Source organism: Tamandua tetradactyla, chromosome 7, assembly GCF_023851605.1.
Source record: "Tamandua tetradactyla isolate mTamTet1 chromosome 7, mTamTet1.pri, whole genome shotgun sequence".
NCBI lineage: Eukaryota > Metazoa > Chordata > Mammalia > Pilosa > Myrmecophagidae > Tamandua > Tamandua tetradactyla.
Window position 1 is genome coordinate 173,874,994 of NC_135333.1, and position 23,943 is coordinate 173,898,936.

General features: G+C 56.5%; 2 protein-coding genes across 6 annotated transcripts in view; one reads left to right on the forward strand and one right to left on the reverse strand.

Annotated features, from left to right (window-relative positions):
- STAB2 (stabilin 2) overlaps window positions 1-2,447 on the forward strand; it is a 168,062-nt gene extending 165,615 nt beyond the window's left edge. For all 3 annotated transcript variants that reach the window (XM_077111830.1, XM_077111831.1, XM_077111832.1), the window contains exon 69: window positions 2,332-2,447. In XM_077111830.1, the coding sequence (XP_076967945.1) occupies window positions 2,332-2,382 (51 nt within the window). In that variant the 3' untranslated portion in view covers window positions 2,383-2,447. The remainder of the gene's footprint in view (window positions 1-2,331) is intronic.
- Window positions 2,448-11,979: 9,532 nt separating this feature from the next.
- NT5DC3 (5'-nucleotidase domain containing 3) overlaps window positions 11,980-23,943 on the reverse strand; it is a 63,563-nt gene continuing 51,599 nt past the window's right edge. For all 3 annotated transcript variants that reach the window (XM_077111835.1, XM_077111836.1, XM_077111833.1), the window contains 8 exons: window positions 20,688-20,748; window positions 20,199-20,301; window positions 19,973-20,074; window positions 18,717-18,798; window positions 18,055-18,141; window positions 16,743-16,883; window positions 15,662-15,726; window positions 11,980-13,716 (listed from right to left, as the gene is read on the reverse strand). In XM_077111835.1, coding sequence (XP_076967950.1) covers window positions 13,467-13,716; window positions 15,662-15,726; window positions 16,743-16,883; window positions 18,055-18,141; window positions 18,717-18,798; window positions 19,973-20,074; window positions 20,199-20,301; window positions 20,688-20,748 — 891 coding nt within the window. In that variant the 3' untranslated portion in view covers window positions 11,980-13,466. The remainder of the gene's footprint in view (window positions 13,717-15,661; window positions 15,727-16,742; window positions 16,884-18,054; window positions 18,142-18,716; window positions 18,799-19,972; window positions 20,075-20,198; window positions 20,302-20,687; window positions 20,749-23,943) is intronic.

Here is a 23,943-nt window from a genome sequence, read left to right on the forward strand (position 1 = left end):
TTCCTTCAGGGCTAGATAAGAAACAAGGGACCCGCAGCTGTCTGTTAACCCTTTCAGAGCTGAATAGGAAGCCAAGGACTTACAGTTGTTCATTTTATCCTGCTTCCCTGGGAGCCTGGAATTTCCTAGGTCATCCATTTCTGTTTTCTTTGTACCCAAGAGTTCAGTTTTCAACTTATCTCTTTCCTGTTGCATTTTACTAGAAGCTGCAAGGATCAGTCAGGCTGCATTTTCCACATTTAGTTTGGAAGTTTCCTCAGCTAGGTATCCTGGGTTGTCACTTTAAATTCTCACTTCCACCCAACAGCAGGACTCCACTTTGCCATATTCTCTGCCTCTTTAAAACACGGGCCACCTTTCTTGCAGCCTGCAATGACACATGCCTCATCTCTGTCTAAGGCCTGGTCAGAGATTAGAGTCCACAGGTCTACCAACAGTCTCCTCAAAGCATTCGAGGCCTTTTCAATCAGGCACCTTGGAATTCTTCCAAAATCTCCCGATCCACTTAAAAAGCTGTTCCAACATGTCTGGTATTTGCAAACTGCGGAAGCACCCTACCTCTCTGGTACCAAAATCTGTTCTGGCTTGTTAAAGCTGCTGGAATGCAATATACCAGAAATGGAATAGCTTTTAAAGGGGAATTTATTATATTACAAGTTTATAGTTTTAAGGTCATAAAAATGTCCAAACTAAGGCATCCAGATAAAGAGACACTGTCTCAAGAAACGCGGATGGGTCAGGAACTCCTGTCAGCTGGGAAGGCACGTGGCTGGCACCTGCTGGCCCTTTGGCTCCTCATTTCAAACCGCTTCCCCACAGGCGTTTTCTTTCTGCATCTCCAAATGTCTGGGTCTCCTGTTGGCTCCAATATAAAAAGGTTCTTTCCCTTAGGCGTCCTTCGAACTGATGCAAAATTCACTGTTGTCCAAGATTCTATCCGCGCTTTCAGAGCTGCTTGTCATCGACGAGGCCCCTGAATCTGTGTGTGAATGCTCTGCTCTTCCAGGAAGGGACATTTATTTCTAGAGCTGATGGCCCTTGAGCTTAGATGTAGTGCCCACTGAGGCCTTCACCCAGGGACCCCGGGGCAGGGGTGCTGTGGACACTGAATGTGGTGGGTGCCCTGCTGCAGTTGACCACCAGTTCTAGACTAAGGAGCTGGGGATTCAACTTAATTGTTCCCTTTATATAAAGTCAGAAAAGTTGACAATCAGCATGCTGGGTGTCCCTGTTAATGCAGCAGACTCTGAACTGCCAGCATCCCTCGGGTCCAGAGAAATACTTGAATCTTGTCCTGTTTGTCTCGACATTCCTTGGGTGATATTACCTGAAGTCAAAGAGCTGCTGCAATTGCTTTATTAAAGCACAGATGCTGCTTCCCCAAGACAACATTGCAATTGCTGAAGTTTTGCACTTGGCACTGCAGGAAACATCAGAAAAACGTTTCCATGTACCATTTTTAAACTTGTGTGGTGCAATGGATATTACTGTTTTTTCTGAAATAAACCAAAGGCAAATATCCTGAGGGTCTTCGTGCCCAAGGTAACTGATTTAATATATTGGGATAAGTTGAAAAACAATCGGACCACAAACCCTATTTTATTTTATCATCCAACCCATGTTAAAGTTTGTGGTCCAATCACAAGGCTGGTAACTTCAGTTAAATTGCATTCATTAACTAATAATTCATTTCTGGAGGCATTATTATGTTGGAATCAATTATTAGGTTCATTTTAAAGCAGGGAAAAGGACCCACATCATGTGGATGGGCTCCACGCCACCCCAGCAGGCTGCCCTCTTGTAGGGCACCGAGCCTGAAAGGCTAACCTGGGCCAGGTGAGGTGGCATCCTGGAAGCAGGAGTTCGCTAAACCTTCTATTCAGACCAGGTGACAAAATCTCCGAGGAACGGGCATCCTGAGCCTAGAGTGCCGTCCAGAGAACGAGCGGAGCCTCCTGCCTTCACGGGGAGCCCAGTGCATGCGCAGGGCTTGTAACCAGCCAGCCTTCTTGGGCACCACAGGGCTCCCCCATGGGAAACCACTGCCCGCACCCCTGACGCTGATTAACAGGCAGCAGGAGCTCGGGCACTGCTTGAGGGACTCTGCTTGGACTTTCTCAAGTGCCACGAACTCCTGGGTAGGGGTGTCCAGCCTGAAGGGATGTTGTGGCATCGCAGCACTAGCGGCCATCTGCGGGGTGCTTCCATCCTGCTGAAGGCAGGTCTCACTTAATCCTGTGCCTCCCACGCCAGGAACGGAACGCTGAGCCCAGGGGTGGGCAGCTGAGCTACCCCTCCTGGGGGTCTCATGGCCTGGCCTCTCTCTTCCAGGACCTGGCAGGACACCAGATTGGGAGCCACGACCCCCTCGGGGGACTCTGAGGGGCGGCCGCAGCCTCACCTCGTCCTTGGGGCTACAACTGCACCAGCCGGCCCAACTGCCTTCGGGAAGGACTGAAGCAGCCAGAGGCGTCGCCTCATCTCCTCCGTGGGGTGGTGGGGTGGTGAGGTGGGGGTGGGGGTGAGGGGGCGAGGTGCTTGGTTTCTGGGCATGCAGGGCTGTGCAGTCATGTGCCTCCTGCCGCCCGCCGCCCAGGGCGCCGCCCCTGCGGCACTGCCCGCGGCCACCGACTCAGGGCCCCAGCCACCCCATTCCCCATTAAGGTGTCAGCTCCCGACGGCAGGAACCGCTGTATCCCAGCACCCAGCATGCTGCGGGCACAGGACATAATGTTTATCAATTAATGTTTATGGAACAGAAATAAAGGCAAATAGAACAAATGTAGCGTTTGGGGAAACAAAAACTGGTTGCCGGGGAGGGTGGACATTGAAGGCAAAATCTACGTTAGGGCTAATTGGCGCCTCGGTCAGCCGATGGCTGCTGGGTGGAAATCTGTCTGCAAGCAGCTTCATGGGCTTGTGGACTGAGGAAGGCAGGACGGCCACCCTGCAAGGGCTGAAGCCGCAGACAGGCCATGGCGAGTCGGCAACGATGCCGGAAGAGGAGGCCCTTGGGAGTGACTGGCGAGCGGAAAATGGAGCAGTCACTTGGAAAAAATTTGGTCGATCCTCACAAAGTTTTAACAGAATTACCATTTGCCCCAGAAATTCTGCTCCTAGCCTACACGTAAGACTGGATCAAAGGGAAATGGGCACACATGACCACACAGAAGCTGCACACGAGTGTTCACAGCAGCCTCATCTTCATAACAGAAAAGCAGAAACAGCCCAGTTGTCCATCGCGGACGAGTGGGTGACCGGGGGGGGAGTATCGGGGTAAGGGAATATTATTCGGCCCTCTAAAGGAGCGAAGGACTGACAACGTGCAACAACACAGATGAACCTCAGAGCACGATGCTAAGTGACAGAAGCCAGGTGCAAAAAGCTGTGCTGCCTGATTCCATCTGCATGAAACATCCGCAGTTGCAGTTTCTGTTTCAGTTTCACCACAGAGGCAGAAACGAGAGAGGTGGGTGCCAGGGGCTGGGACGAAGGGCAGGGAGTGACGCTGGCAGGGGCAGACTTTCTTTTTGGGGGAATGAAAATGTTTTGGGATTCAATGACAAATAATGTTTGGGGCCCCTGTAAGTACGTTTTTAAAAACCACTAACATATAGACTTTTAAAAGGTGAATTTTGTAGCACGTGAACTATATCTCTACTTAAAAAAAGTTTTTAAAGCACATCTGACAACTACAATTAACACCATTGTATTTCCAAATGTACGATAGCTTTGGAGTCTTTTAACACAATAAACCTGCCAAGCAAATGGAAGGTGCCCTCCACCCCGAGCACACTGCTAGGCCCCTCCACCCAAACCCTCACCTCAGAGGGCAAAGGGAAAGCACCTCAGCTGTCAACAGCTGTCGGGCAGTTAAAGTTGACGTTTTGGAAGTGTTAGGCGCTATTTATACGTTCCAGAAGGGCATGTTACCCCCAGCAGGCGTTCCCAGGAAGCTGCACCTGCTGCAGCCCTTTTTGCCTCTAAGAGGAGGTAGACTCGTCCAGAGCAGCAGAGAAAACGAGAGCGTGGAGAAAAGCAGGCAGCGGGTCTCGGACCACACAGGCTCCAGATTCAGAAACACCCCAGAAGACAGGGAGAGTCTGCACAGTGCATGCAGCACCCGCTCCTCCCCGCCCCCAGCACCCGCTCCTCCCCGCCCATAGCACCCGCTCCTCCCCTGCCCTGCGCTCCCCTCACTGTGGCTGGTACCGACAGTGAAAATATGCACAGTGGCATTTGGGATGACTGAGTGCTGCTGTGTACCTGTTTCCCAGGGGCATTTAAAGTCTTTTCTCTTAGAATCGTGATACAGCCATTAAATGGTCTCAGAGACCACGAGGCTCCAGGGCATGAAGATTCGGGGGTGTCCCGCGAAAACCCCAAGCCTCCAAGTGAAGTGCCTCTGCTTTTCTGGTTTATGGGCGGCCGTCTTCCTGGGAATGCTTGGGGAGGAGTCCGCGGATGGCAAAGGAGAGGCGTGAGAGCCACCGGCGCGCACGTTTACAGATGGGCAGCTGTGGACGCTGGGGCACTGCCCATGGGCCACGGCTGCAGAGACCCCCGCGCTGGGCTCTCCCCCCACCCACAGCCCACCCCCATGTCCCGCAGACCCCCTGGCCCTTGGCCCTGCTTCCTGCCTGGTGTGAAAAGGCAGGTTATTCCCCTCCTGCCCGGAGGGCGGGTCCCTGCAGCCTCACCGCGTTCCCGGCGGGGGTTGAGGGCTCTACTGCAGGTGCAGTGCCACTGGAACTGGGCCTAGAGCTCTAAACCTAAACCTTCCTTAGCGCCTCAGCTCTGCCCAGGAGGTAAAGGCCCCACCTGGGGATGACTGACTCAATTAAACAGTGCAAACTAAAAGCAGGTCCCTATGTGAGCCGCTCTGCTGGGCTGCGAGGTCCGGCCCTGAGCTGGGAGCTGTCGGCAGGCCAGGGCGGACGAGGAAGCATCCTGAGGACGTTTCCCAGGGACGCCACAACTGGCAGGAGCTGGCTGTGCGTGTGTGTGTGTGTGTGTGTGTGTGTGTGTGTGTGTGTGCACACCTGCTCGACAGCCATCCAGGGCTTACAACCAGGATAAACAAGCTCAGCCGTAGGTTTCCTCACCCAGGCTGACATGGACACGCAAAGCGAATGACAAGGACCGGCCAGCTTTGTGCAGCGGTCACTGCCGGGCACACACTGCGTCTTGCAGGCATGAAAAACCCAACTGCCAACTGGCCTCAGCCGGGAGGGACCTGCTGGCTCCTATAACTCGAAGTCCTCAGGCCCCCATGCCTCCAGCCCGGCCCGGCCTCCCCAGCTGCTGGCCTCATCCCATGGCAGGTGTCCTCAAGGGATGTCCCAGGCCCCACGGCCTCACTGGGCCCTTCCAGAGTGTCTCTCCCAGGAAATGGTTCAGGAGAGGGAAGAGGCCACCTTCCCAGGTACTCCCCCAGCAAACGTCCCCTGCGTGTGCAACACGGGGCACAGGCCAGCTCGGGCAGTGGAGGTGGCTGAGCCCGGTCACAGCCACCAGCAGCCCCAGCAGTTGCCCAGCCCTCCTTGGTAGACACACACGCGCCTGCCGTGCAGCCCACTGAATGAGGACACCTGTCATGGGTCCTTGGCAGAGTCCCCTGCCATGAACGACAACATCCCCTTCCCAGCAGGATGGCAGGCGCCCCTGGACGGTCTGGCTCGTGAAGACGCCTCCAGGAGCAGCTCCTCGTCTGCTTTGTCTAGCTCCCGGAGCGGAGCCCGGCCCACAGCGAGCCATGGACAGAGCTGGAAGGTGGGCAGGGCCGGCCGGACCCCACAGCAGGGGCTGCAACCGCCACACAGCTCCTCAGCCCCTCACCCATGCCACTCCCACCTGGGGGGCCCTGGACACGGGCTGGGGGCCACGGCAGGGCCATGGCTGCTAGACACCTCGCCCTACCCTGGGCCTCCTATAAAGGCAGGGAGTGGACTGTGAGCCACAACCTGCAACCTTCCAGCCTCAGCAGCAGGGAGAGCAGAGGGAAATAATCTCATCCAGCCACTCACAAAGAGATTCCACAGAGGCTTTCCAACCACAAAGATAATTAAAATTGTAATTATCTTAGAGGAAAGGACGCGTCCAGGGTGCAATCAGGGCTGACAGTTGGTTTGCCCATCTTCCCATACCTTTGATGTATTTTTTTCCTTTGGAGAGACGTCATGCAAAAGATTTGGGACAGACAGACTCGGGGCTTCCCGAGTCCCTGGCAAACCCAGGAGGGCTGTGAATGCGCAGCCAGGAAGCCGCCTCTCCAGGCCTGTGCGCACAGAGCGCCCCGTCCTCGGCACTTCTAAGCCCTCGCTTGGTGACAGGAAGCGCAATCCACAGAGAACATCACCCACCTTCACGGGCCCTTAAAGGGAAGGTAAAGCGCCTAACCATAAAATGATGAGTGCTCAACAGACAAATTCTCAACTCAGGCACATTATACCAGAAGACACAGTGAAGACAATCACAACTTCTTAAAACAAGTTCGTATTTAAGAGAAGACAATACTTAACTAATTATTGACTTTTTAAAAATTGGCGTTTTGAAGTAAGGGTTAAATAAGTGCATCTTTACACGTGTGTCAGGGGAACCTCCATGAAAACCACAACCACAAATACAGACGGAGGTGTGCGTTTGAGCGGTGGTTCACATCTGGTGAGCAATTCTTTATTAAGTTCTGAATAAGCCGAAGCTAAAAATAAGCCTCCCCGATTTACACACCGTGCTCCCAGGATATCCAGGATATATCAAAACTACGTCAAAAGATCACTTGTGATCACCTGCGGAACAGGCTCCAGGCTTAGCACCTACACCAGCCTCCCCCTGCCCAGACGGGGCACGGCCCTGCCCGCAGGGCGGACACCAGGACACACCCCAACGCTGCCCCCTGCACAACACGGGACGCGGGCCAAGCCAGTCCCTGCCACAATGCGCCTGGGTGTGTGGCTGCAGCTCCCAGGCCCAGGGCCCAGCCCCAGCCCAGCCCCAGGCCCGGTTCCAGTCCAGGCCCAGCCCAGCCCCAGCCCCAGGCCCACTTGGGTCCCAAATGGTTCCCCAGAGGGGCACTGCTGGGCTGAGGATGGGCATGGAGGGGTGGGCTGAGGTGAAGGTCTCCCCAGGCCCCCGAAAGGCCCAGATAACTCTGCTCCAAATCACCAGGTGTCTGCTGAGCTGAGTCCAAAGTCTGGGGTCCCTCTGGTTTCTGTGGGCCACTTCCCCACTTCAGGAAAGGGAGCACAGCCCAGTTCCAGGCACAGGAGCCACCTGCCCCCTCCTCCTGACGACAGGCCATGATGATGGACATGCCACATCCCCAGGAATCGCCAGAGAAAGAGTGTGGGCGGTTCTCCAGGGAGCAGCCCCATCGCAGGCCTGGGGCAGGCGGGAGCCGGCAGGGTGCATGGAGGGTGGCGCAATGCAGGCGTGATGGGAGGCCGAGGTTAGGGCGCCAGACGCTGGCGCAGACGTTGAAACATTCACAGATTCACCGCAAACCCAGGGGCAGACCGACCTCCTTGCGCTTACTCCCAATTCCGTGTTTTCTCACCCGGAGCCCCGCTTCCCCTTCCAGCTGTCCTGGCAACGTGAGCACCAGCAGGGCTGCCAGCACCCTCACTCTCCTGGGGCCTTGCCAGGGGCCCTGCGCGCCCTCTGCCCACCCGAGGCCGGGCTCGCACCGCGTGTGCTGTCGAGGGCTACGGTGGAGCCCTCGGGCAGAGGCCGCGGGCGCGCAAGCCCCACGCTCTCACCCTCCTTGGGCCTGGACCTCTGCACGGCCACGGGCCACCTGCCCCGACCAGCAGTTCACAGTCGGCCGGTCAGAACAGGTCAGAGTTTCATTCGGCAAGAAGTTCAGTATCACCCAACACACAAAACCCACGTTCAGAACAAACAGCAGATTCACATTCAGGATAAAAAGTACGTCTGCCTGAGCTGTATTTATCGTGCCTGGTGTCGCACAGTCACAACTGGTCATTCCACTCAATTGTCACAAAACTGTTTCCTAAGTCACAGCTCAAGCCGCCCCCACCACACTGGGGGTGCCCCTGCCTGAGGGAGGGTCTGAGCCACCCGCCCGGCCCAGCGCCCGCCTGGCACCCAGCAGCTGCCCAGCACCCAGCGCTCAGCCAGCCCAGCACCTGCCCAGCACCCAGCACCCAGCCGGCACCCAGCACCCGCCCGGCACCCAGTGCCCGCATGGCACCCAGTGCTCAGCCTGGCACTCAGTGCCCGCCCGGCTCCCAGCGCTCAGCCTGGCACCCAGCGCTCGCCTGGCTCCAAGCACCCGCCCAGCACCCAGCGTTCAGCCTGGCACCCGGCGCCCGCCCGGCTCCCAGCGCTCAGCCTGGCACCCAGTGCCCGCCCGGCTCCCAGCGCCTGCACAGCCATGAAAGGCGCATTCCCCGAGCGCTGAGCCTGGCGGCCCAGGGGCACAGACGCCGCGAGGATGCCGTGCTACTACACGGGACAGCACGCGGGTTTCCGTCATGACGCTCAGAGAGCAGGTGCTGAGCCCACGATGCACCGCCACCACTTCTCCCACCTGCACCAAGCCCTGAGGCGTGCGTCCTTCAGCACAGCCTCCGGCCGAGGGCCAAGCACAGTCTCTCCACCCGTCGTCGTAAGTCAAGTTTCAGCGGGACTCAGCCAGGCCCGGTCCTGGGGCAGCAGTGGCCGAGCATCCCTATGTGGCCCCTCCTGGCCCGCAGACACATTGTCGCCTCCCTCCACCCTCCGCCAGCAGCCAGCACCGAAAGGGCAGCAGCACCCCAGCACTCGCCCACACCGCCAAGGACCCTCCTCTGCCCAGATCCCCCCGAGGCCCGCTGCATCCAGGGTGCCCTGAGGCTCGTGGGCGACACACGGGCAGCTGTGGGGTGGAGTCCACTTCCCGGGCCGTGCCCCCTCTCGGCGCTCACAGAGCCTCGGGGAGAAGAGGAGAAGCCATCAGTCTCCCTGAAGCCACGTCACCCAGAGAAGGACTGCTCTCCATTTCTCCTTCACGACAGCAGGGCCGACACCGGCAGCACAGGTGACCGGGCGGGGCCGCGCAGAGCCAGGAGTGGGGCACGCGGGGGGCTCTGCAGTGACACAGACAGCGGGCTGGACAGAACCGAACACAACGCAGCCCCCGGGGCTATGTTCCGAGCAAACTGGGAGACCTGACACAAAACGCCTAATGTCTTTCCTGAAAAGCCAAAAGCCCCTCGGTGCTGGTCCCCTCAGGGCCCAGGCGAAGGGGGACAGAGCCGCAGACCCCCACCGCTGCGGGCGCCCCCAAGACTGCCAGATTCTGTTCACAGAACTCTCAGAAAGCCAGTCCCGCCCGTCCTGGAAGTGCACTCTTTTTCTCTTTTGTGGCCACAGGTGCTTCCAAACAGGGGAGGAGGGCGGGGCCTGGGCCACGCCGAGAGCTGCGCGGCCTTAGCTCAGGGGGGCCTCGGGACGGACCCTGTGGGGCCGGGAGTGGTGGGAGGGGGAGGGGGGGGGGAGGCCGTGCCCCCGAGCACCCCGATCCCGTAGGTGGTGGCGGCCTGGGACAAGGGGCCCCGAGTCAGGCCCACAGTGGTGGCGTTCCTGGCCGTCTTGAGTGTAACTGGCATGGGAGGGGTCCAAGGTGGCCTCCAAGGCCCAGTCTGCGTCCAGGGGAAGCCTCCTCCGCACGTCGCCCGGACAGGAGCACCCGGGCCTCCCGGGGCGAGGGTGGGGCACTGGGGACAACCGCGAGCCCCCAGGGGGCAAGTGCAGGAGGCGCGCACTGCGGGAGGCCGAGGCAGGGAGGCGGGCGCTTGGGGGAGCCGAGCTGCAGGGCACAGGGCAGCCACGGGGTCCAAGCAGTGGCCAGGACACTCAGGGCAGGCCCGAGGGAGGGGCCTCCTGGGGGCCACGCCTCAGGGAGAGGTCAGCAGGCAGCGTCCTCCACGGCCACAGAGGCTGCCTCCGTGTCCAGGCCTGGAAAATGGGGTGAGGCGTCCCGGCTCGGAGGAGCGTGAAGCTGAGGGGTGGACTGCACGGGCAGCTGAGGACGAGGCAGCAGGGCGCATGCTCAGGCAAGGCCTCAGTTTCCCTCTCTGGAAAATGGAGGTCAGGTTAAGCTCCCAGTGTTCTTGGGAGCCCCCAGGCTGGGCTGGGGGTGTCGAGGGGGCCCAGGGAGACCACAGATCCCAGTTAGGCCAGGCAGGTTAGGGCCCTGGGAGGAGCACGGGGATGGCCCAGCCCTACCCTGCCCTGCCCCGTGCCCTTTCCCACCCACCCTGCCCTGCCCCGTGCCCTTTCCCACCCACCCTGGCCTGCCCTGTGCCCTACCCTGTACCCCACCCTGCCCCGCCCCGTGCCCTTTCCCACCCACCCTGGCCTGCCCTGGCCCAGCAGCCACTCCACCTCAGGTCATTCCATACATTCTCAGAGTTTGATTAAACAAATTATTGCTGGCCACAGGGCAACTAACTCGCTTCTCCGAGCTTCAAAGTCACCCACCCACCCCACCGCAGCTGGTCACCCCCAGCTCCAGAAGGGGGAGGCCCAGCCCCCAGGAGCACGTGGACTCAGGGACGGGGGTGGTGGGGGCTCCATGTGGTTTTACAGAACGAAGGGGACAGTCTGCAGCGAGCCACCCACAGCCCCCTTCAAGATCCCAGGAGGCAGCTGGGTTGGTTTGGGCTCTGGGGACCGTCCCACAGGGCCTGGCACCCACTGTAGTGGCAAGGAGAGAGGAAGGAGGGGCATGGGATGTCTGGCTGCCCGACACCGAGCCCGCTTCCCCCAGCCTCGGTTTCCCCTTTCTGAGAAATTGGTGTCTGCTCTCCAGGGGTCAGCAGAGGACGCAGGTTCTGCCCTCAGCCAGCGCTGGCCCCTCAGTCAAGCCCGTGCCTGGCACTGGTCTCCACCCCACAAGGGGCCAGCAGGCCTGGGAGCCCGGGGGTGGGCCATGCATGGCAGAGGGGCTTGGGCCTTAGAGGAGGGAACCTGGCGGTGCCAAGCCCATGCTCTCAGCCCAATGCCTCTGTCCCCTCCCTGGCCCCTGGCCTGCCTGGTGGCTCTGGTCTGTCTGAGTTCCTGGGCTCGGCAGAGACCACGGGTCCCTTCATGCAGTAGTGACGAGCACGTGGCTGATGGCCACAGAGCTGCCAGAACCAGCCGTGCCCTGCGGCCACGGCCAGCAGAACCTGCTCTCAGCACCGCTTTTCTGCTTCATTCGTGAGTAAATAAGACCCCCGGTGTGGGAGTCAGGTTCAGGGGTTAACTTCGCCAGGTGAAGGCACCTAGTTCTACTGCTGTGGACATGAGCCAATGGTATGTGAACCTCACCTGTTGCTGATTACATCTGCAGTCGGCTAGATGTGCCTGCTGCAATAAATGATGTTTGACTTAATTGGCTGGTGCTTAAATGACAGAGCGCAACATAACACAGCCCAGGCAGCTCAGCCCAGGCCTTTGGAGATGCAGAAAGGAATCACCCTGGGGAAAGTTGTTGGAACCCAGAGGCCTGGAGAGAAGGCCAGCAGAGATCACCCTGTGCCTTCCCACGTAAGAACCTCAGTGGAAAGTTAGCTGCCTTTCCTCTGAAGAACTAATAAAATAAATCCCCTCTCATTAAAACCCAATCCATCTCTGGTGTGTTGCATTCTGGCAGCTAGCAAACTAGAACACCCGGTAACTGGCACTAAGGAGACGTCCAGGAACTACATGATTCCCTCGCGCCGCTTCTCCAGAGCAGATCCAAAGCCGAGCGCTCCTGCGTGTCCTCGCCCAGCCTGGACACAGAGCAGTGCCCGGTGCCCCCTCACCTGCCCCCCATCTCCCTCTCATACAGCACCTCGGAGCAGACAAACAACAAACAAAGCCCACACCTGCGCCAAAGAAGGAACAGGTGCTCCTGCATCTAAAATAAAATGTGGAAGCAAAGAAAGGCGCCTATGGGCTCTACTTTACTTCCCGTTGCCAGTAAAGCTGACTACAGCGTCAGACTACAGCGTCACAAGTCAAAGCCCGCCCTCACCACAGGCACGGCAGGGGGTGTCGTCCAGCTCAGGGACTGGTTTCTGCACTCGGCGAGCAGCCTGGGAACCCCCAGCCAGCACCGGCTCGCGAGCTGGCCAAGTACGCATATTACAGTAAAGATACCAAAGAAGCACCCCCCCAGCCCCGTTCACCCGAGGGCACGGGCTGCCACACCACACTTAGTAAGAACTCAGAAAAGCGGAAGGTAGCTAGGCTGTTGCTAATTTTTATCTCAGCTACAATGCCATTTATCATCTGCTACCCGAAACACACTGACACCTCAAGAAAACCACTCAAACTCCCTCAAATAGCCACACAAACTACTAGAAGGGAATGGAAGGGGAGGCGGCACCTCTCCTCACTGGGCATTTCAGGTGTGTTTCTGTCCAAAGAGGAGTCATTTCCAACAGGCTACCTGGGGCTGCACGTACTCTCACCTGGTCCCAGGTCAGCCGCTGGGGCAGGGAGGGGCAGTGCATTAAAGGCCATTTCCTCCTGTTCACCTTCCTTCCTCCAAGGAGACCTTACCCCATGCTGGGTCAGGCGTTCAGGTCCAACACGCTCCTGGAGACCCACCAAAGTGCTTTGGCCCTTCGACCTGCTTGTTTCTTGCAACCTTATTCAAGAGGCCAGATTCCGGACAGCGTGTTGACCAGAGCTCCTGTCTCCCTGTCCCCACCTTCCCTGGGATCGGAGCAAAGCCACCGTTCTGCCTTACACCATGTGTCCTTCTGCAGCCCAGGGCAGGCCAGGAAGCAGCCAGTGGGGACGAAGGGCAAGACAGCAGCAACTGCTCATTCTCACTTAAGTCCTTCCAGGGTAACGGCTATCTCTGAAGTGACACATCAAGTGCCAGTGTCTTAGTACCAATCTGCAATCTGGGTGCTGCCTGGCCACCCCTGTCCTGGGGTCCGGGTGCTGCCTGACCACCCCTGTCCTGGGGTCCAGGTGCTGCCTGACCACCCCTGTCCTGGGGTCTGGGTGCTACCTGACCACCGCTGTCCTGGGCTCCAGGTGCTGCCTGGCCACCCTTCTCGTGGCTGCAGCGTCGTGCTGCTGCATGCTCACGGAATCACAGGTCTCTGTCCACGGCCCCGTGGTTCCCGGTGCAGTACCTCTCAGTGTTCAGTAAATTTTCCATGAACAGTCAAGAATAGTTTCAAAACTTAACCTGCCGGAAGACAGAGGCGACGTCCCACCCCCCGTCCCAGAACAGCTTGGTCAGGCCCAGCACCCCGGTTCGCCAAGGGGCCAAGTCACCCAGCGTCTCACCGGGCAGCACGCCCGCAGCCCCCAAACAGGGCAGTCAGCTCCTTTCCCAGCAGCCAAAGCAACGTTCTCCGTAGAACAAGGAAACATCAAGAGGCATATTTGGACCTTACAGAGAGCAGGACCCGGCCCACGGCAGGGCTACCCGGTAGATCGCCCCTGGGGCTCCACCGTCCGGCTCTGCCCAGCTACTTGGCCTGGAGCTCCTGCCGGAGGGGGGCTCTCACGGCGGGGGGGTCAGGCCAGGCAGGGAGCTCGTGCTGCAGAGGGGTCCTCCTGGGGTAGAACGTGTGGCTGACGTCGTAGTTGAGCAGGCAGCTCAGGGACGCCATGTAGATATCGGCGAAGCGGGACAGGCGCCGCAGGAAGTAAGTGGGGTTCTGGTCCGTGCGGAACAGGCTGCCGAACTGCGCATTGAAGAAGCCCTTGGTCATTTCCCTGAAGACGCAAGAGAAACCAAAGCAATGGAGGAGGGTTCCGAAACGGCCGTCTGCAAACTATGAAAATCAAAATCACTTGCACTTTTATCCCAGGATTTGAGAGAAAACTTAGCCTAGCCCAGCCCAATGTAATCATATACCTCCCCCTGCCCCTCCCCTCCTCACTCCCCTCCCCCTCCACACTCCCCTCCCCCTCCACACTCCCCTCCCCCTCCACACTCCCCTCCCCCTCCACACTCCCCTCCCCCTCCTCACTCCCCTCCCCCTCCACACTCCCCTCCCCCTCCACACTCCCCTCCTTCTCCACACTTCCCTCCCCCTCCACACTCCCCTCCCCCTCCACACTCCCCTCCTCCTCCACACTCCCCTCCCCTCCACATTCCCCTCCCCCTCCACACTCACCTCCTCCCTCCACACTCACGCCCCCCCTCCACACTGATTTTCCCCTACTCCTCCCCACCCCTCCTCCTCCACACTCTCCTCCTCCTCCACACTCCCCTCCTCCTCCACACTCCCCTCCTCCGCCACACTCCCCTCCTCCGCCACACTCCCCTCCCCCTCCACTCACCTCCTCCCTCCACACTCACGCCCCCTCCACACTGACTTTCCCCTACTCCTCCCCACCCCTCCCCCACAGCCCTTGCCTTCCCCGCCCCTCCCCTCCACACTCACCTCCCCCCTCCACTCACCTCCCCCACCCTTCCCCCACCACTCTCACCTCTCCCCGCCACTCCCCCACCCCTCCACCCTCACCTCCCCCACCCCTCCCCCACCACCCTTGCCTTCCCCCACCCCCGTCCACCCTCACCCTCCTCAACCCTTGCCTACCCCCACCATCCTCACCTCCCCCCAGCACCCATCCCTCTCCCCAGCACCTGCCCCTCATCCCCACCACCCTTGACCCAACCTGTCAATGGAAAGCAAGTTAGAAGAAGCTGCAGACGGCATCCTGAGAGGAGTAAGAGCTGAATGACAAACAGACGCAGCCTGTACAGCCCTGAGCAATGGGCTCACATCCTCCAACCACCACCAGAGGCCCGAGGTCAGGTTGCCCACTGCTCAGAGCCCAGGACCCGGCAGCCACCACTGTTTCCAAACCTGACTAGAGCCAAGAGCCATGCCTGGAAAACTGCTCAGGGCCAGGTGAGAGTGGAGGTGTCCCAGGGACGGGCACACAGGGGGGCCACAGGACTGCTGTCCCCTCCAAGCAGGCCCCAAGGACCTGTCCTGTCCCCTCCAGGCAGGCCCCAACAACCTGTCCTGACCCCTCCAGTCAGGCCCCAACAACCTGTCCTGTCTCTTTCAGGTAGGCCCTAACAACCTGTCCTGTCCCCTCCAGGTAGGCCCCAACAACCTGTCTTTCACCAACGGGCACGCTGACTACAGCACACGTGCGTGTCCTTGCAGCATTCTTGGTCACTAAGGAGCATGTGGTCGGAGGGCACCCAAAGTGGGCATTGCCGGTCAGGGTCCCCTCCAAGACTGTCCCAGAAGCTGCCCTGTGCCACCAGCTACACCAACACTGCTGGGCACGGTGCCCAGATGGGACAGCAAACAGGCCAAAGAGGAAGGAAAAGGAAAAGCTCCCTTCTCCAGCCTTTCTGCTGGCACAGGAGGAAGCATGAGGAAGGCTGGCAGGGAGCTCCCAGGACTAAGGGGTGCTGCACGGCACTGGGGCTAGCCCTGAGGGCTGAGGGGGGCTGTGGGGCACTGGGACTGGCCCTGGGGGCAGAGGGGGGCTGCAGGGCACTGGGGCTGGCCCTGGGGGCTGAGGGGTGCTGAGGGGTATTGGAGCTGGCCCTGGGGGCTGAGGGGGGCTGCAGGGCACTGGAGTTGATCCTGGGGGCTGAGGGGGGCTGCGGGGCACTGGGGCTGGCCCTGGGGGTGCGGGGGGTACAGTCAGAATGGGGGGTGGTGCTCTACATCCACTAGGCCGCTCTTACCTCACCCCCTTCCGCTCCTTTTTCCACTCCTGCAAAATCAGCTGCGACTCACCATCTCTGTGGACCTGCAGGACATGAAGCTAATTATCAAGACTGTCTGGGTTCAGACGAGCTCATCAGACAGTGCAGTTTCTAACGGAGAACCGTTCGGGGGCGGGGATCTTACTCCTCCGAGTCTAAGATGTAGGCACTTGCACAAAATGATAATTCTTTCAGGCTTCCCAGCTGAATTCCTGCCTTCTTTGCTAAGAAATATTATAAATCCCCAACACTAGAAATGCGACCGTATAAGCTAAGATGGATTATTATGAAGCTATTAAAGTTTCATTAAAAGCTATTATATAAATAAAAAAAGAGAAAAGCTATTATAAACATATTGTCTAGGTATCCACATAAAATACATAACATACATGTGATTATTACATATATGTATTAGATACACATAAATATGTGATGCATACATACTACCTACATACACTCTATATCTGCACAGATGAAAATGGCAGCTGAAGGAAGACAGTATATCCCCTAATGCAGGCATACAAAAATACATGCATACATTTGAAATTTAATGCTGAAATTTTTTTTAATTTGGGCTAGAATTGTGACTTTAATTTTCTTTCCTTAATGTTGTAACTATATGATCTTCTGAAATATTTTAAGAGAAAAAAATGATTGTTTTGAAACAGACAAAAGGGCAGGGTTCCCAGTAAAGCCGTGGACCCTCCACTCAAAAGTCCACTCTCAGAACCCTTTGAGACAGGGAAACTGAGGCCCGGAACCGAGACACTGCAGCGGGCCAGAGGCAGTGCCAAGACCAGGTGCTGCAGCCGCGCAGCGGAGCGGCCCGTGCACTGAGTGCCTGGCGGGGCTCAGCAAGGGGCCGCATGATGGCCCGCAGACGCAACGCGGAACGCCCTGGCGGGTGTTTCCTGAGCGCTCCGCGGGGAGCGTGGCAAAGCTTCACACAAGACAGCAGCCCCTCGGGGCGGGGGTCCAAAGCCTCGCCCCTATGCACACCCGAGACACCTGACCGGTGGGCTAGGTTCCGGCTCACAGGACGGGGGGGGGGGGGGCGCACCTGCATCCGCTCCAGCAGGCCGGTCAGCGCCTGCAGCCAGGCCACGGCGTGCACGTACTCCTGCGTGTTCATGATGCGCAGCTCGGAGCGCAGCTCGGGGATGATGGCGCCCGTGCGCCAGCCGTGCTTCAGCGTCAGGTCCTGACGGCGCACACCAGAGGGGCCGCGTCACCACCCGGGACGGGCGCCCGCACCGCCGACCCGCCCAGGGACCCGGCGGGAAGTACTAACGGCCCAGCCGGGGCGGGGGCTCAGCCTGGCCTCCGGGCGTCCCCCATCCAGCCCCACGCGGGATAACGCCTCCGGGGCCAGGCGGGTGGGAGGCAGCAGGGTGTGGGCGCAGGGCATCCACACCCGCCTCGCTATCGGGCCAGGAACTGGGCCCCATGCGCCTCGCCCCACGCCCCACGCGCCTCGCCCTCACTCCTCACCACACGCCCCTCACCCCTCGCCCCACGCGCCTCGCCCTCACTTCTCACCACACGCCCCTCGCCCCTCGCCCCTCGCCCCTCACCCCACGCCCCTCGCCCACACGCCTCTCCCTCTGAGCCATGTCTCGCCCCTGTGCGCGCCCCCCCCCCCCCGGCTGCCCCCTGACCCCTGCTTCCCCTCCAGGACACCCGGGTACCTGTCCCTGCACGCAGCCCCCCTGCAGGCAGGCCTCCCGCGCAGCAGCACCCCAAGCTGACGCCCACCCCCCACGTCCACCCGTCCCGGCCCCGCAGCTCACACAGTCCTGCCCTGAGCCCTGCGGACCCAGAGCCACCTCCAGCACAGACTCAAGTCCGGGACTCGCAGTCAGAGGCCCCGCCCCCGTCAAGGACTGCCCCAGGCCCAGGCCCCGCCCCCAGCCCGGACCAGCCGCTCAGGAACCACGGCAGCAGAGTCTGCCCCGCCCATGGCCCCGCCCACAGCCACCAAGCCCCGCCCCCGGCCCAGAACGGCCACTGGGGAGCCAAGGCAGCAGAGCCCGCCCCGCCCACACCCCCGAGTCCCTGGGCTCATGGTCCTGTTTTCCTCATGCAGAAATAAAAGGAGCGGAGGGCACACCCGCCCTCTCGTGTGTTACCATTATCAAGTAAACTCTTTTCTCTGGTAAACTCTGAGTAAATTGCCAGTTTCTACCACGTGTGAAAAAACTTTTTCACAACTCTGATCCATCGTATTTTGCAAGAAATAAGACACTTTTAAGTTGTGGCCTGCCCCTAGGTGTCATGGGGGCATAGGAATGACATTGAACAAGTGAGAAATGCCTGTCATGGAACTAACACTGCCCCACCTCACCAGCACAGGGGTTGGACAAGCCACTCACAGCCAGGTCGCTGTATATGTGGTCACCGAAATACAACACCTTCGATCCTCTCCACCCCGTGAGCTTCAGAAACTCATACAGATTGCCCTGCAGTGAGAAAAATACAAATATTACATCACAAGGACCACTGTATAGCCCATGGCCCAGAATATCCAACTTTTAAAACAAAAAAAGCAAATGCTTTTATGATCATTTATTTTAAAATATCAAAATATCAGTAACAATAACGGGCAGCAATTCAATTATTTATTCAAAGATAAATATTTATCTTTATTATCTTTATAAATATTTATTTGGTATTCTCTAATACCAAAATTATTAAAACTGTACATAAAGCACATCTCAGCTGGAAATTATTACTAATTTAGGAGAATAATATGCCAAGTGATTAAAGAAAAATTTCTGAGGATTAGTACTTGCATCCTAAGTTTTATATACTATGAACCTAATTGCCCTAAATTTCATTAAAACGTTTTTTTAATTATGAGTCCTCTGGGATGCAAGTACAGTGAAGCTCTGCAGGATAAGCCTGAGCTTTCCCAACACAGCCCACAGGCTGAGCCCTGGGGTCCAGTCACAGGAGGCAGCCAGAGCCAGCCCCGGCCGCCGACTCACGAGAACTGACCACAGGGCAGCACGCAGGACAAGCCAGCTGGAGATACCTGCTTGTAAATCTGGCCTTTCTGCAGCTTGTAGATTTTATCCCAGAGTAAGACACCTTTTTCATTCACCTTCCGGAAAGGTCTGATAACAGAAACAGGAAACGTCACATTTCTTATGGTGCATGCTGCCTGCCACACGAAACTCTACAAACCTGGAAACTCCTGAAACCAGACCCCACCTCTCCATTCCCTGACCTAGTAAATACACCTCAGACTGGGATCTGCAACCCTTGTGCCCAAAGGGCTTTAGTGAACACAGAATTCTAGGGTCAATCAATTTGGAAAACACTATGCATATATATGTCCCTCTTAACAAGTTAGTCTGATGGCTTTGAAAAGCCCTGCTGTGAAAAAGAAAACTTTCCTTAACCCAGATTTCCTGAATTTATTTGACCATGGAAAAACCTGTTTCACAAAACAGCCTGAAAGAAATTACGTTAGTATACTTCTACAGCTTTACATCTGAATTGCAGCCATACTCGACATAAAACCCATCAGAGGGTGAGGAGTCCTGCTTTCCGGTGGGAAAACGGGCAGTAGGGGTACAGGCTCATGCCTCACCCAGAGTGTGCTAGCTCAAGGGATCTGGGAATTACTTGCCTTTAAAAAAAAATGTAGCATTCGCTGAGATCGTTTATCTAATTATGAAAAACATAAACTCACTGTAGAAAATCCGGAATATGCAAAATATATATATATAAAGAACAAAAGAAAACATAATCTCAGCACTCAGGTGTAAACAGTCAACATTTTGGAATATTTCTTTCAGTCTTTATGTATCTGTTATGTATGGAAGATGAGGATCATTAGTGTTTACTGATTCATACCCTATTTTTTTCACTTATGAGCAATGCTCACTGCTTTTTTCTTTTCCAAATGTCATTTTTCATGGTTGTATAATATCCAACATCACAGGGATGCTACAAATAAACCAACTGTGGATTTTTATGCCATTCCTAATATTTCATTATTATGAATAGCACAGGGTGGAGGACTATTCGGCTCTTATCTCAAGCACCGAAAACAAAGGCAAAATCCATGTGTGGGATGAAAGGGCAGCTGCGCTCGAGGCCCCAGGAAAGAAGTGAGGAGAACCCTGGTGTACGCTCACACTTCCTGCAGCTCCTTGCTAGAAGGGCCACCAATGAAGAGCCGGGACCCTGGATGCTCAGGATTCTGCCCCGAATCCCACCCAGCCACCCACGCGCAGGTCTGCAGCCAAGGGCAGAGCTGGCTCCTGGGAAGGCAGCACCCACCTCCGCCTGTCATTGAAGAAGTTGGGCTTCTCGGCCTGCACGATGACCACGTCGAACAGGTCCCTCCAGTCTTTGCCCACGATGTACTTCATCCCTCTGTCCCTGGAACGACACGCCAGCCGGGTCAGTCTGACATCAGGCAGGCCAAGACGTCTGCACTGCTTTCCTTCAAACTCCCAACGGTTAGGGATGGGGGGGGGGGCGCGGCGAGGAGGGGGCGACTCACACAAAGCTGCTGGGGCTGTTGGTGACCAGAAACATCTTCTTGCCGTGCTCGGCCAGCTTGGCCAGGACCGCGCGAGTCTGCTCAGGGTAGCAGATGTACTTCTCTACGGGCAAGAGGAAACTTCAGCCCCTGGCTCAGCGTGAGGGGGTGGGTCTGCCAGCACTCGCTAAACGCGGGGCCAATGCATGCAGCGGGGTGGGGGGGCCAAAAGCCCCAAGGGCCTGGCTGAGCGGCACATCAGCCCCAGCGCACCGTGGCCCAGCGCCTGCCGCTCGGTCTGCACAGAGAAGGCCAAGTGGCTGCAGAGGGTGACGCCAGCCCAGGGACACAGGAGAGGGAGGGGTCTAAGGCGCGAGGGTGGCAGGCCCTGCCTGTACCCCGGAGAGCTGAGGAAGCACCAGCTCAGCTCCCGGAGTGCGGAGGGCAGAGCCCGCAGCTTTCTGCACAGGCAGGCCTGAGGCGACCCACAAGGGCAGGTCAAGCACGCACCAATATCTGCTTCGATGGCTCTGTACATGATGCCTTTGATGTGGACGTCTCGAATCGAATCCTGGAAAGAGAGACACTTTCAGTCAGTGAAAGCATAACTTGGAAAACCACCTGAGTGCAGGACAACTGGCGTGGCGGCACAGCCACTCTGTCTTGAGAAGTCTTTGCAAATTCCTAATTCTGGGTCGCCAACTCTGGCGCTGCGGCGCTTGACCAGCCTTCCGCGCAGCGTTCCTCACAGCGCCTCGCTGAGTCATGCCCGCCCGCTTAAGGTAGCGGCGGCTTTGGGGTGGCTCCTGCCGCGGCTCTTTTCCTGCCCGTGCGCTCGCGCACCCCGGAGACCCCGCCAGGGGCGTCTGCACTCACCTAGCCCGGCGGGAAGGTGAGCGGAGAGGGCGCGCCGAGGAACCGGGGCCTCCCGCCTGTGCCGGGTGCAAGGCCTGGGGAGCGCTGGGACCGCAGACTCGGCCTGGAGACACGCGGGGCTAAGCGGCGCTGGGCAGGTGCTGGGCGGCTGCCAGGCTCCAGGCACCGCCGCATCCCCAGCATCCTGGCCAGCCTCGCCAGGCGGCCTGTGGGGGCAGCGCAGTTGCGAAACTGAGTGCCTGTGCAGTTACTCATAGAATACTTGTCTGGTGCTCCACCTTCCTCAAGACTACCTCATACCTGCTTCAGCTCAGAAACTCCAATGTGATAAGTGTTTCTACAGTGCCCTTTTCAGACAAAACAATGTGGTGAAGCTGTCAAGGGAAAAATTTTAGGGCCAAGATCCACTGTCATAGGGAGAAACTCAATTCATAGACCTCTCCTAACCAAACTCATTGCTGATGTTCTATAAAACATAGGCTGGACTTCCGGAGAAGATGGCGGCTTAGTAAGACGCGTGGGTCTTAGTTCCTCCTCCAGAACAGCTACTAGAGAAGTAGAAACAATTCAGAACAGCTCCCGGAGCCACGACAGAGACCAAGAAGACAGCGTACCCCATTCTGGAACGGCTGACTGGCTGGGAGAACCCGCTCCTCCGGGGAGATCGCCGAGGGGCGCGTGCTTCCCCTGGCCGGGGAGGCAGGCGGCCGGAGTCCCTCCCTCCCTCCTTCCCTTCTTCCCTCCCTCCCTCCTTCCCGGGCCGGCTGGGAGAACTGTACAGGCAGTCCCCTCAAGCCGCGGCCGCTGGCGACCCCCCCACGCGCAGCCCCCCGGACCAACTGGGAGAATTGGATCGGAGATCCCCAGGCCGCGGAGAACTGCGACCGGGGTCCCTTCCAAACACCTGGCTTTCCGGTCCGGCTGGGAATGGTGGATTGACACTCCCCCAAGTTGCGGCAGCTGGCACCCCCCCCCGCCACGCTTGGCGCCCCGGGCCGGCTGAGAAATTTGGACAGGCGCTTCCCCAAGCCGCGGAGGCCGGTGACCCTCCCCGCGTGCGGATTCCCAGGCCAGCTGGGAGATTTGGATCGGCACTTCCCCAAGCTGCTTCGGCTGGTGACCCACCCCTACAGCAAGAGTTTTCCAAAGTTAAAGGAGCCACAGCATCTTTTATTGGTGGGACCCGCAGACAGACGAGCGCCATGAGCGCCACCTACTGGGCAGGATAAGAAAAACAGAGCCCAGAGATTTCACAGAAAAATCTTTCAACCTGTGGGGTCTTACACCCAGGGAAATCTGATTAAATGCCCAGACGCCAGCAGAAGATAACAGATCACGCTCAGAAAATTGAAAATATGGCCCAGTCAAAGGAAGAAACCAATAGTTCAAATGAGATACAGGAGCTGAGACAACTAATGCTGAATATACGAACAGAAATGGAAAACCTCTTCAAAAACGAAATCAATAAATTGAGGAAGGACATGAAGAAGACATGGGCTGAACAAAAAGAAGAAATGGAAAAACTGAAAAAACAAATCACAGAACTTATGGGAGTTAAGGACAAAGTAGAAAAGCTGGAAAAAACAATGGATACCTACAATGGTAGATTTAAAGAGACAGAAGCTAGAATTAGTGAATTGGAGGATGGAACATCTGAATTCCAAAAAGAAACAGAAACTATAGGGAAAACAATGGAAAAATTTGAACAGGGGATCAGGGAACTGAATGACAATATGAAGCGCACAAATATACGTGTTGTGGGTGTCCCAGAAGGAGAAGAGAAGGGAAAAGGAGGAGAAAAACTAATGGAAGAAATAATCACAGAAAATTTCCCAACTCTTATGAAAGACCTAAAATTACAGATCCAAGAAGTGCAGCGCACCCCAAAGAGAATAGATCCAAACAGGCGTCCTTCAAGACACTTACTAGTTAGAATGTCAGAGGTCAAAGAGAAAGAGAGGATCTTGAAAGCAGCAAGAGAAAAGCAATCCATCACATACAAAGGAAACCCAATAAGACTATGCGTAGATTTCTCAGCAGAAACCACGGAAGCTAGAAGACAGTGGGATGATATATTTAAATTACTAAAAGAGAAAAACTGCCAACCAAGACTCCTATCCAGCAAAATTGTCCTTCAAAAATGAGGAAGAAATTAAAACATTTTCAGACAAAAAGTCACTGAGAGAATTTGTGACCAAGAGACCAGCTCTGCAAGAAATACTAAAGGGAGCACTAGAGTCAGATACGAAAAGACAGAAGAGAGAGGTATGGAGAAGAGTGTAGAAAGAAGGAAAATCAGATATGATATATATAATACAAAAGGCAAAATGGTAGAGGAAAATATTATCCAAACAGTAATAACACTAAATGTTAATGGACTGAATTCCCCAATCAAAAGACATAGACTGGCAGAATGGATTAAAAAACAGGATCCTTCTATATGCTGTCTACAGGAAACACATCTTAGACCCAAAGATAAACATAGGTTGAAACTGAAAGGTTGGGAAAACATATTTCATGCAAATAACAACCAGAAAATAGCAGGAGTGGCTATACTAATATCCAACAAATTAGACTTCAAATGTAAAACAGTTATAAGAGACAAAGAAGGATACTATCTACTAATAAAAGGAACAATTAAACAAGAAGACATAACAATCATAAATATTTATGCACCGAACCAGAATGCCCCAAAATACGTGAGGAATACACTGCAAACACTGAAAAGGGAAATAGACACATATACCATAATGGTTGGAGACTTCAATTCCCCACTCTCATCAATGGACAGAACATCTAAACAGAGGATCAATAAAGAAATAGACAATCTGAATATTAATATAAATGAGCTAGACATAACAGACATTTATAGGACATTACACCCCACAAC